The sequence below is a fragment of the Moschus berezovskii genome, chromosome 24 (genome assembly GCF_049115385.1).
Source record: "Moschus berezovskii isolate FMDL1 chromosome 24, NW_MosBer_1.0, whole genome shotgun sequence".
In the NCBI taxonomy this organism is placed as follows: domain Eukaryota; kingdom Metazoa; phylum Chordata; class Mammalia; order Artiodactyla; family Moschidae; genus Moschus; species Moschus berezovskii.
This window is the reverse complement of record NC_142483.1, coordinates 54,507,044-54,520,372: the sequence shown is the minus strand read 5'-3', so window position 1 is coordinate 54,520,372 and position 13,329 is coordinate 54,507,044. Positions and strand designations below refer to the sequence as shown.

Below are 13,329 nucleotides of genomic sequence, written 5' to 3'. Positions count from 1 at the left end.
TCACCTGACTGCATTGACCTGACAGCTGGTTTGGGTTGGAAGGTTCAAGAAGGCTTCATTGTTATGTCAGGATCCTTGGTGCTGGCTGTCAGTTGGGGCACCTTGGATCTCCTTCCCATAGTCTTTAGCAGGACAGCCTCGCAGGATGGCAGGTGAGTATAAGAGCAGGAAAGTGGACGCTGTCATGCCTTCCAAGGGCTAGAACGAAAACTGGCTCAGGATCACTTCCGCATTCGGGTGGTCCAAGCACGTCACAGCTCATCATCAAAGAGGGGGGAAGAGCAGCCTGTGTCAATTGGGATGGGAGGAACTGTTGGTAACCACCCTTGGAGACAGGCTTTCACAAGTGGCGAAGACCACAGAGGTTTGAGGCACTGCAGGTACACAGTCATACCATCACTAGCTGGACGTGAACTGACTCGTCATGGATGGTGACACAGCAGAGACCACTGACATTCTCCATCTCCCACTTCTGAGTTAACACTTCTCCCTCTCTATAAACGAGGGAGAGCTGCCAATATTGAAAGATGAGAGAGACAAGACCCGAGATGTCTTCAATACAGGTGAATTTCAGAAACTTTAAAGCTGAATGTAGAGGTTAAGGTAACAGTTGCTTATAGTCTTGTTACTTGGGAAAGTGGGTTAACATCTAGGCCTCATTTTCCTGATCTGTGAAATGGATAAGGACCCACAGGGGGGACCACATGTGAGCAAGTGAAAACTGGCTCTGCTGACAAGCCTGGAGACTAAGAAAGTGAGACACAATTCTGCTCGCAGAACGTCCCCAGCTGGACATACACAGCTCTCACATGATATGAACATGTTCAGAGAAGCTTATGCCATGATTGTTGTGGCAACAAGACACAAACAAAGCCCTCCACAAGCACAACAATGATGGAACACCTCCTTCTTCTGACATGAGTGGTGCTGCCCCTTGACCAAGGATAACTCCAGCCTTGCTCTAATCCGCCTTCCTCCTGGATAAAAACTAAGACACTGGAACTCTGTCTGCTTCCTGAATGCATCCACTTCCAAACTGCCAACCCCCCAACTTCCCTAATCCCTCTTTAAAATCATCCGGCAAGTGCCCAAATTCTATTAATTTCCTGCTAATTCCTTTCTTATTGAGAGGCTCCTCACAGCAGCAAGATCAATAAACACTTCAGGTGTCATTTTATGTGAGTTCTAACATACTCATCAAAAGACATACTAGAATATTCATATTGGCCTTATTGCTGCTGCTGCTGCTAAGTCACTTCAGTCGTGTCCGACTCTGTGTGACCCCATAGACGGCCTCCTACCAGGCTCCCCCATCCCTGGGATTCTCCAGGCAAGAACACTGGAGTGGGTTGCCATTTCCTTCTCCAATGCATGAAAGTGAAAAGTGAAAGTGAAGTTGCTCAGTTGTGTCCGACCCTCAGCGACCCCATGGACTGCAGCCCACCAGGCTCCTCCATCCATGGGATTTCCCAGGCAAGAGTACTGGAGTGGGGTGCCATTGTCCTCTCCGGTGCCACAGTCCATGGGGTTGCAAAGAGACATGACTTAGTCTTAGAGACTGAACAACAACAACAAAACAAAGTATAAATACCAGGTTAGGCATAGACAAAATACCCAACTACTCAGCGATAAATGAATACCTCAATTATGATATATTTGCGTGATGGTACATTACATAACAGTGAGAAACTAACTTCGCTCAGCAACATGGACGAATCTTGTAAGATGGAGCAAAAGAAGCCAGATTCTCAAGAAAATGTACTGTGATCCACTCTTATTAAGTTTGAAAACAGGTGACTAATCAATGGTGTTAGCCATCAGTTAGGAAGCACCCTGGGCGGGGGATGGGAGGAAGCTCCAGGGGGCTTGGGCAGGTGGGTAACCTGTCGTTCTTTCTCTGGGCGCTAGTTATGTGGATACACTGAGATGATGAAAATTCAAAACTCAGTGTTTATGCTTTGTGTACTTCTCTGTGTATATGTTAATATGAGTTAGGTTTCTTTTTTTTTTAATGGGCAACCATGTTAAAGGGACACGGAGCAAACATGAAAAAGCTCCCAATTAACAAAGCTGAAAAATTTGAGCAACAAAATAATGTAATATTGGGTTATAACCACAATATAAATTAAATATCCATGTAAAGAGGATGTGGTTTATATAAGCAATGTAATACTGTCCAGCCATAAAAAAGAACGAAATAACGCCATTTGCAGCAACATGAATGGCTAGTCACTTATGTGGTCTTTCTATTACCCTAGTCTCACCATGAAAAAACTGTACAGACCCGAATCCAGGTCCATTCTTCAAAAGTCCTGACCAGTACTCTTCAAAGCTGTCAAAGTCATCAAGAACAAGGAAAATCTGAGAAGTGATCACAGTCAAGGATAGCCTAAGGAGGGAGCTCCCTGGCGGTCCAGTGATTAGGAATCGGATGCCCGCCTAGGTTAGATACCTGGTGAGGGAAACTAAGATCGCACAAGCCGCCGGGCACAGTCCAAAAAAAGCCTAAGGATACATGAATAAATTTAACGTGGCATTTTGGACAAGATCCTGGAACAGAAAAGGAACACTAGCTGAAAAAAAATTTTTTTTTAATTTTTTAAACGCTGAATTTAGTTAATAATATACCAATCGAGGTGGTTTCTCATATGTGACAGACGTACCTCAACTAGGTGAGGAGTACAGAAGATCTCCAAGTATCATCTGCAATTTTCCTGTAAATCTAAAACTTCTAAAATAAAATGTTTTATTTTGCTTTCAAACACGGACCCGCAACTGGGCTTTCTCACAAAGCTGTGAGAAATTACTACAGGTGTACAAGCCAAGTGCAAGGCTCAATGCTTAACACATAGATATGAGGTGTAGTTGTGGTTTCATGTGAAACAAGGGACAAGAACTCGAATACTCACCAATCATTACCAACTGTTACCAGTGTAAGCGCAAGGGGCCCTGCACAGCCCAGCCCAGCCCTGCACAGCCCAGCCCAGCACGGCCAGCACAGGCGCAGACGCGCGGGAGCGCGCACGCCGGCCGGCGGGGGGACGGGGGGGCGGGGCACCGAGGACGCTGGCGTGGGGCGGGGCCAGGCGCAGTTCCCACGCCGGCCGCGGCGCCCGGAAGTCATGTGTCTGGGGGCTCCGCGGGGCGGAAGCCGCGCGTAAGTGGAGGCGGTGGCGCCGCCCGGCTAGGGGACGCTACTGTTGCTGTTGCTAGACGACGCGAACTAGCCTTCGTCACTTCCTTAGCCCGCCGTCTGCCCACTCCCCAGGCCGGAACCCAGGGGCCCGGAGCCGGGGTGGGCGCAGGCTTGTCCTCCGACGTCCAGAACCACAGCCAGCTGGGCAGCTGGAGTGGAGGCCACGCCACCTGCAGGGCAGAATCCGAGCCGAGGCGGGAAGATGGCTGCAGACAAGCCTGCAGGTGAGGCGCGCGCGCGCGGGAGCGGCGGGAGCCGCGGGAGCGGGCAGACCGTGCGCTCCGGCCGCGGGGCCCCAGCTGGGGACTTCGGGGCCGCTCTCTCTGGGGCGTGCATTTCTCTCCCTTAGACCCTCCCTCGGCCGCCGCTAATGTGAGTCTTTGGGCCTCAGGTCCGGTAGTTTCTTACCAAGTGCAACGTGAAGCCGCTTCTGGTCGCCTTTGCCTTGCTCTTCGAAATTTCTCTGGTTTAAAAAGCATGAATCTAGATGGCCGTTTCACAGCTTTTCGACTTCCCACTGGGGAAGGCAGAGCAAGGAAAGTTCACCCGGAGACACAGCTGCTGTGATGCCCGTGGCTCAGGCTACGACACTTACCTGGGTGGCTTCAGCCACACCAGCCTGCCTGTGGTCAGCGACGTCCTGTGTAATTAACTTTGTCGAAACCACTTATTGAAATAGACATAACGTTGTCGTGTCTCACCTCGGTCTGTGCTCTCTAGTGCCTTGGTATTTAGAGCCTTTTTCCTTCTAGTTCATCAAGATTAACTGATCTCGACGGTTTTCTTTATGGATTACTACTCCATTCCTAGAATCTTCTCCATTGAGGAATATAAAATTCTTTCCTGCCTACCCCTGGGACAGTCTTGACACTGTTCTCTGTGGCATCCATCCACGTTTTGTTGAAAGGCGCTTAAATTACAGGTTTTAGAAGTGGTCGACACAAACTTTTTACGATAAAATTTATATGTTTTTTAAGAAGGAAAAGAAACTCTTAATGTGCTCCAGGATTTTTTAATTAGATCCTGATCTCAATAATTGACAAACTGGATTTGAAATTAAAGTGAGCCAATCGTGATACATGCATGTGTGCTCAGTTGCTCTTCAACCCCATGGATTGTAAATTTTCCAGGCAGGAATAGTGGAGTGGGTTGCCATTTCCTACTTCAGGGGACCGTGCATATCCTAATACAGGTACAGATAAGTAAAATAGTTAGAGCATCTCTTCAGTAACCTAAAAAACAAGAGAAAAGATCTAGAAAGTGGGGCTAAGCATTTAGAGCGTGCTAGAGAATTTAAGGTAGGCTGCTCAGGAAAAGCCTCTTGTGAGGTGATAGTTGAGCAGACACCCCAGTGAAATGGAGTGAGCCTTATGGAATGGGGAGGGGTGGGTTGAGAGAAAGTTCCACGTGGGGAATAAGCTTGGCCTGTCCAAGTCTGAACCAAGGGGACCTGCGTGTTGTTGTTCATTTGCTAAGTCACATCCTACTCTTTGTGATTCCATGGACGGTAGCCTGCCAGGCTCCCCTGTCCTCCACTCTCTCCCAGAGTTTGCTAAAATTCTTGTCTGTTGACTGCAGAATGCTGTCTAACCGTTTCATCCCCTGCCGCCCCCTTCTCCTCTTGGCTTCAATCTTTCCCAGCATCAGAGTCTTTTCCAGTGAGTTCACGCTTCACATCAGGTGGCCAAAGGATTGGAGTTTCAGCAACAGTTCACCAGTGAATATTCAGGCTTGATTTCCTTTAGGATTGACTGGTTTGAATTCTTTGCAGTCCAGGGGGCTCCCACGAGTCTTCTCCAGCACCACAGTTTGAAAGCATGAATTCTTAAGCGCTCAGCCTTCTTTATGGTCCAACTCTTACATCTCTACCCGTGACTACCAGAAAAACCATAGCTTTGACTATACATTCCAGTCTCTCACTGCTTCCACTTTTTCCCCTTCTATTTGCCATGAAGTGATGGGACCAGATGCCATGATCAGTTTTTCGAATGTTGAATTTCAAGCCAGCTTTTTCACTCTCCTCTTTCACCCTCATCGAGAGACTCTTTCTTTCCTCTTTGCTTTCTGCCATTAGAGTGGTATCATCTTCATAACTGAGGTTGTTGATACTTCCAGCAGTCTTGATTCCAGCTTGTTATTTCATCCAGCCCGGCATTTCACACGATGAACTTTGCATAGAAGTTAAATAACCAGCGGGGCAATATACAGCCTTGTTGTACTCCATTCCTAATTTTGCATGTCAGTTGTTCCATGTCCAGTTCTAACTGTTGCTTTTTGAGCCGCATGGAGACAGTTAAGGTGGTCTGGTAATCCCATCTCTTTAAGAATTTTCCACAGTTTGCTGTGATCCACACAGTCAAAGGCTTTACCAAAGCAGAAGTTTTTCTGGAACTCATTTGCTTCTTCCATGTGCCAAAGAACACGGACAATTCCATCTCTGGTTCCTTTGCCCCTTCGAAACTCAGCTTGTACATCTGGCAGTTCTCAATTCAGGTGCTGTTGAAGCCTAGCTTGAAGGATTTTGAGTATTACCTTGCTAACGTGAAATGAGTGCAATTGTACAGTAGTTTGAACATTCTTTGGCGTTGCCTTTCTTTGGGATTGGAATGAAAACTGATCTCTTCCAGTCCTGTGGCCACTACTGAGTTTTCCAAATTTGATGACATATTGACTATAGCACTTTAACAGCATCATCTTTCAGGATTTGAAATAGCTCAGCTGGAATTTCTTCACCTCCACTAGCTTTGTTCGTAGTGATGCTTCCTTCCTAAGGCCCACTTGACTTCACACTCCAGGATGTCTGACTCTAGGTGAGTGACCACACGATTGTGGTTATCTTAGTCATTATGACCTTTTTTGTACAGTTCTTCTGTGTATTCTTGCCACCTCTTAATCTCTTCTGTTTCTGTTAGGTCCATACCATTTCTGTCCTTTATTGTGCCCATCCTTGCATGAAATGTTCCCTTGGTATCTCTAGTTTTCTTGAAGAGATCTCCAGTCTTTCCCATTCTGTGGTTTTCCTCTGTTTCTTTGCATTGGTCACTTAAGAAGGCCTTCTTGTCTCTCCTTGCTGTTCTCTGGAACTCTGCGTTCAGTTGGATATATCTTTCCCTTTGTCCCTTGCCTTTCATTCCTCTTCTTTCCTCAGCTATTTGGAAAGCCTCCTCAGACAGCCACTTTGCCTTATTGGATTTGTTTTTCTTTGGGATGGTTTTGTTCACTGCCTCCTGTACAGTGTTACAAACCTCTGTCCATAATTCTTCAGGCACTCCAGATCTAATCCCTTGAATCTATTCATTACCTCCACTGTATAAGAGATTTGATTTAGGCCATATGTGAAAGGCCTAGTGGTTTTATCTACTGTCTTCATTTTAAGCCTGAATTTTGCAATAAGGAGCTCATGATCTGAACCACATTCAGCCCCAAGTCTTGTTTTTGCTGGCTATATACAGAGTCTGCATCTTTGGCTGCAAAGAACATAATCAGTCTGATTTTGGTATTGATCATCTGGTGATGTCCATTGGTAGTCTTCTCTTGGGTTGTGGGGAAAGGGTGTTTAATATGACCAGCATGTTCTCTTGACAAAACTCTGTTAGCCTTTGCCCTCCTTCATTCTTACTCTATGGCCAAACTTGCCTGTTATTCTGGCTTTGTCTTGACTTCCTACTTTTGCATGCCAATTCCCTGTGATGAAAAGGACATCTTTTTTTTTTTTTTTTTTTTGGTGTTTGTTCTAGAAGCTCCTCCGTCCCTGGAATTCTCTTGGCAAGAATACTGGAGTGGGTAGCCATTCCCTTCTTCAGGGGATCTTCCTGACCCAGGGATCAGTCCCGGGTCTCCTCCGTTGCAGGCAGATTCTTTACCATCTTAGCCACCAGGGAAGCCCATAGGTCTTCAAAGAACTGGTCAACTTCAGTTTCTTCAGCATCAATGGTTGGGGCATAGACTTGAGTTTTTATGATGTTGAATGGTTTGCCTTAGAAACAAACTGAGATTATTTCATTGTTTTTGAGACTGCACCCAAGTGATGCATTTTGGACTGTCTTGTTGACCGTGAGGGCTACTCAGTTTCTGCTAAGAGATTCTTGCCCACAGTGGTAGATGGTCATCTGAATTAAATTCGCCCATTCCCATCCATTTTAGTTCACTGATTCCTGAGATGCTGATGTTCACTCTTGCCATCTCCTGCTTGACCACGTCCAATTTATCTTGATTAATGGATTAATTCCAGGTTCCTATGCAGTATTGTTCTCTACAGCATCAGACTGTACAACCACACACATCCATCAGTTCAGTTCAGTCGCTCAGTCATGTCTGACTCTTTGCAACCCCATGAATCACAGCATGCCAGGCCTCCCCATAGCTGAGTGTTATTCGCATGTTGGCCCAGCCACTTCATTCTTTCTCAAGCTATTGGTAATTGCCTTCCGCTCTTCCCAAGCAGCATGTAGGACAGCTTCCCACCTGGGGGGCTCATCCTCCAGTGTCATATCTTTTTGCCTTTCATACAGGTACTCATGTCCATGGGTTCTCCAGGCAAGAATACTGGAGTGGATTGCCATTTCCTCCTCCAGTGGACCACATTTTGTCAGAACTCTTCACTGTAACTCATCATCCTTGGTGGCCCTGCACGGCATGGCTCATGGCTTCATTGAGTTACAAAACCCCTTCACCGCAATAAGGCTGTTATCCATGAAGAGAAAGGTGACCAGCATATTCCTTCTCAATTTAGGACATTGTCTCTCCCCCAGGTTTACCATTCCTACTTGTCCATATCAGTGCACTTGCCTGGAATGACCTTTTTAGCTCTGAAATCTATCTAGTTTTCAAGTCTTACCTCTGTTGTTCTTCTACTTAATCATTCTTTGGTTCACCAGAATTGAGTGCCAAGCCCTGCCTTTGATGTTGAAGAAATGGATGTGACACAGTCCCTGCTTTTGACGATCTGCTCTTCACTCTGTTAGAGACAGCCCTGTAATAGTGACACTTCCATTTGGGAAGAGCTGTGTAATATGTGTCACAGAAAAATAGGGTTTAGAGTGATTGTTGCTTTCATTGGTTTAAGCTTATAGCCCACACTGTAGGAAACTTCCTGCCTGGATAATCAGGTTGACTTTGTATTAAGTAGGTGAGGATAGAGTTAAAACAAAACTGGAAGCCCAGAGACTGAAACCACCTTATGTTGTGAATTAATTTATTCAGTAAATATTCACCGGTTTAGCCTACTCTGCCAGGCACTGCAGTCTCTGTCCCCATGGAGCTTGTTCAGTTCAGTTCAGTCGCTCAGTCATGTCCGACTCTTTGCGACCCCATGAATCACAGCACGCCAAGCCTCCCTGTCCATCATCAACTCCCAGAGTTCACTGAAACTCATGTCCATCGAGTCGGTGATGCCATCCAGCCATCTCATTCTCTGTCGTCCCCTTCTCCTCCCGCCCCCAACCTTTCCCAGCATCAGTCTTTTCCAGTGAGTCAACTCGTCGCATGAGGTGGCCCAAGTATTGGAGTTTCAGCTTTAGCATCAGTCCTTCCGATGAACACCCAGGACTGATCTCCTTCAGAATGGACTGGTTGGATCTCCTTGCAGTCCAAGGGACTCTCAAGAGTCTTCTCCAACACCACAGTTCAAAAGCATCAATTCTTCGGCGATCAGCTTAGCTTCTAATACACATGAAAGGCAGATAAATATGTAAACAAAATAAATAATTAGGATTTCAAGCTGTGATAAATTGTGAAGAGGGACTTTCCTAGGGATTCAGTGGTTAAGAATCCACACTTCCTCTCCAGGGAGCGGGGTTCCATCCTGGCCAGGGAACTAAGATCTCACATGAGGCATGGTGTGGCCCCCGCCCCCCAAAAAAAATGTGAAGAGAAAATAAGAGGATAGAGGATAACTGAGAGCAGGGATCCTACTTTGAGTGGATCGATGAGAGGAGGAAGGTCTCTCTTAGAGACGACATTTGAACAGACCCTGACGATAAAGAGCCAGCGGGCCGAATGGGGGAAGAAGGATACAGGTGGGACGAGTATCCACTGTGCAGACCCCTTGGACAGCAGGAAGACCCCTGGAGCCTAAGCACCGTGAGGACAAGCATGTTTGTCTGTTTAGTCGTGGGCTGCCTCTAGCTCCTAGACCAATAGCTGGTGTATGAAAGCACTCACTTGTTCATAACCTAGTAAGCACAGGAAGCATGGCAAGAGGCAAGATTAGAATTGTGGCAGAGGCCAGCTTCTTCCAGCCTTATGCAGGCCATGGAAGAAGGTAGAATTTCTTTCTAACTAAAGAGGAGCCTTAGAGATTTCATCAGGGCATCCAGGATCTTTTAGTGGCAGCGTGTGAGATCTAGTTCCGACCAGGAAGAGAACCTGGGCACCCTGCCTTGAGAGCTCGAAGTCTTAGCCACCAGTCCATGAGTTCATGTTTTAAGTGAGCCAGGTAAGTGATGGAGAGTTAGGAGTCTGGGGTGTGAAATCAGACAGCCTAGGCTCATCCTGCTTGTGCTACTTGTTATTTGTGTGACCTTGGGCAGATTTTAAGAAACCGTTTTTTTAAGCCTCAGTTTTCCTGTGTGGAGAAAGAGAATGATTATATCTACCTCACAGTTTTGGAAAGGGGTTAAATGGGCTCAACTTAGGCCCTGGTTTTTAAAAATGCTGACTAGTATTACTTTAGGGTAGGGGTTGATGGAGAAGCGGGGCAGGTGTGAGAATCTTTAAAGGAGTGAAATTGGCAGAACTTAAGGATGACTGGGAATGATGAACATGAAGCCTTGCTCCTTGAAAAAGGTTCTAAATTGAGCCTGTTTCTTCATTTGTAAAATGGGGGGTCCACATGAGTTTGAGTGAGCTCCGGGAGTTGGTGATGGACAGGGAGGCCTGGCGTGCTGTGATTCATGGGGTCGCGGAGAGTCGGACACGACTGAGCGACTGAACTGAATAGTCTTTTAATTTATTCGTAATAGCTTCCTGATTTATTTACTTTACCTGGTTATAGCTTGTGACGATCAGCTGAGGTGAGGTGTGTGTTTGCTGATTCCGTGAAAAAGGGAAAGACGGCCAGATGAGTAATAGGAAGTCAGGAGAAGAGTATTTAAAGATGGCTTTGAAATCTTGAGCCAGGATGACTGTAAAAACGTCTAGATCACATGAATGGAGCTGGTGGCCGTCGTATAGAGTGAAGGAGGTCAGAAGGAAAAAGACAAATATCATGTATTAACGCATACATGTGCAATCTGAAAAAATTGAGATAGACGATCTTATTTGCAAAGTAGAAATAGACACACAGTCATAGAGAACCAATATATGGACACCAAGGGGGATGGAGGAATGTGGGAGGAACTGGAGACTGGGGTTGACATATATCACTACTGATAGTATGTATAAAACAGAGAACTAATGAGAGCCTAGCACACAGCACAGGGAACTCCACTCAGCGCTCTGTGGTGACCTGTGTGGGGAGGCAGTGCAGAACCAAGGGGATATAAGTATACGCATAACTGGTTCACTTTGCTGTACAGCAGAAACTGACACAACGCTGTAAAGCAGCTGTACTCAATAAAAGTTGGTTTTTTTAATGGTAGGAAGAACAAAATGAGAGAACTTTAAGCCAAGGCTACTTTTATTTTATTTGAAACACTCCCAACATTTTGATTGTTATTAAGTATATAAGGTAAAAAATATGAAGTCCTCTATCACTTCTGCCCAGTGTCACACTGCAGGTAACTGAGTCTGTGTGTTCTTCCAGACTGTCCAAGCTCACATCAAATATATATTCATACACACACACACGTGTCTGACTCTTTGCGACCCCATGGACTGTAACCCTCCAGGCTCCTCTGTCCGTAGAATTCTCCAGGCAAGAATACTGGAGTAGGTTGTCATCCCTTCTCCAGAAGATCTTCCCCACCCAGGGATTGAACCCCAGTCTCCCACATTGCAGGCAGATTCTTTACCACCTGAGCCACCAGGGAAAACCATGTATATGCGTATATGTATGCAAAAGAAGAAAAACTGTGCAATACTGTCTTGCCATTTGCTTTTTTTCAAGGTCCAATAAGGAATCTGTGTTTTTTTAAACCTTTTTATTTTTTAATCAAAGTATAGTTAATGGAGTCTGTATATAAATTATCTTTAAGTGACCTACATAGGATATTTTAAGTGTTTTTAACACTTAAGAATTGTCTTATAATTCCAATTTAAAATGTATGATTGAGTAAATAATTGACTTAAGAGTTGTGATTGTAAATTGAAGCCTTTCTATATTATTGCATGCACGTAATTAAAGAGTCACTGTTTTCATAAGCTTAATTTTTTAGATTTATAAGCTATTTGAGTTCTTAGGAAATTTTGTATTTTTAAGTCAAAGGTTGTTCCTAAAATGGGTTATATTAAATTATTTAAAGTGGTTAAAATTTTATGTTTGAAAGTGTGAGTGAAGTCAGACATTCATCACAGCCCTTTAAAATGAAAACTCCAAACAGAGTGAGATGTCTCAGTTGAATGTAAAAGTTTGAGGAAAAATCTCAGCTTTCTGAACTCATGATTTGATACGTATTAATATCTGAAAACCAGAGTGAATCTGTGCCCCCAAACGACTCTCAGGTGTGAAAATAAACATGCTTATCCATGCTCGTAGTGTTCTGCTTTGCCCGTCTTCTCCAGGGTGTGCCACTGTTCCCGGTGCTTGCTGCTCTGTTCTTTATCTCTTCCATGTCCACGTCTGTAGCCTTGCTGGTCACATGCTACTCCTCTGAGCTGTGGAGAAGTCAGCCATCGTATGTAGGGCTTTGCTAAGACAGCTATACTTTGTCCAGTGATAGAAAAACACATGTGAGGTTTGTGAACCTTAGCTGCACGGTGGCTTTGGTAAACCTGAATTATTTTTCTTTGAAATGGCATCCTTCTTATTTAAAATTTTCCGTCACAAAGGCGTCAGCATTGTTTTGCAAGTATAGCAGCAGATTTCTTTAGGCCTTCATTTCTTTTGTCTTGGGGGAAATTTTTCTTTCCTTGAACCTCATTGGAGCTCAGTTTGGAAAAGGGTAACTTGTATGGAAGATCCTCCTCCAATCAGATTTGAATTGTTAACATTCTGTACTGGAATCTGTCTGGGCTTTCAGTTAACGGACTTTTTCAGTTTGGGGAAAGTGGTGTGTTTCTTTTCTACTTAGTTTAAACTTAATTGTTTGGTTAGAAATGAAGCCTGTTGGCTTAAAAAGCGTCAAGGTTTGTGTGCCAAAGAACTCTGTACGCCTCGATGGTCAGCCCTGTTCATTAGGCCAGAGTAGAAGGAAGGTCAGTCTTATGGATGAACGGTCATATACTCTTTCAATTGGCAACGGAGACTATTTTTGGACAAATAAAGACACATTGTGGAATTATGTGCAGACGCTTTCTGGTAAGATGTCAATTACCTCCAAAATGAATGTTTTAAAGACTGTTCCTTGGAGAAAACTTGAAAAGTGCATAAAGATAAGGAAAATAAAAATAGTAATCTCATTGAAGTAGTATTTTTTTCCCTTAAGTTTTATCTTGAAGTAAAATAATGTAGGTAGAATAATGCTGGTTAGTTAACATGGAGGAGGCTGTTTATGAGCTCAGTTCTCTAAAATGTCTGTTTCAGAGTCTCTTGTCAGCCTTAGAGTCTAGCTTATCAAAGTGATTCTGTCCCTATTTAGAGGATTTTAGGATATTTACAATTTCTAGGGGCTTCCCTGGTGGCTGAGTCTCCTGCCTGTAGCGCAGGAGACCTGGGTTTGATCCCTGGGTGGGAAAGATTCCCTAGAGGAGGAAACAGCAACCCACTCCAGTGTTCTTGCCTGGAGAAACCCGTGGCCAGAGAAGTCTGGTGGGCTTGTGGGCTACAGTCCATGGGGTCGCAGTCAGACACGACTGAAGCGACTAAACCACCATCACCACCACAGTGTCTAGAGGATAATGATAGCAGTGGCCACATGAACCAGTCTGCTTCTGGCGAAAAGTTGCAGCTTAATTCTTCAGTGCCTTGGTGAATTGTCTTGTGTTTCCCTCTGCCCTGTATTTATAAATTACAATTCATAAGTGACTTTTGGACCCAGAAGCCCTGTTAAAGAATGCCATCTAAGGTAGAGAGGCTGTATTTTGGAAGAAGCTGT

The 13,329-nt window shown here is 44.9% G+C and overlaps 1 protein-coding gene across 2 annotated transcripts in view; it reads left to right on the top strand.

The window, feature by feature from the left end:
- The first annotated feature begins 3,138 nt into the window (after positions 1–3,138).
- Positions 3,139–13,329, top strand: part of CNOT10 (CCR4-NOT transcription complex subunit 10) — a 62,994-nt gene continuing 52,803 nt past the window's right edge. Inside the window, exon 1 of one of the 2 annotated variants that reach the window (XM_055414740.2) lies at positions 3,139–3,420. In XM_055414740.2, coding sequence (XP_055270715.1) covers positions 3,399–3,420 — 22 coding nt within the window. In that variant the 5' untranslated portion in view covers positions 3,139–3,398. The remainder of the gene's footprint in view (positions 3,421–13,329) is intronic. The other variant, XM_055414739.2, reaches the window with a different exon arrangement.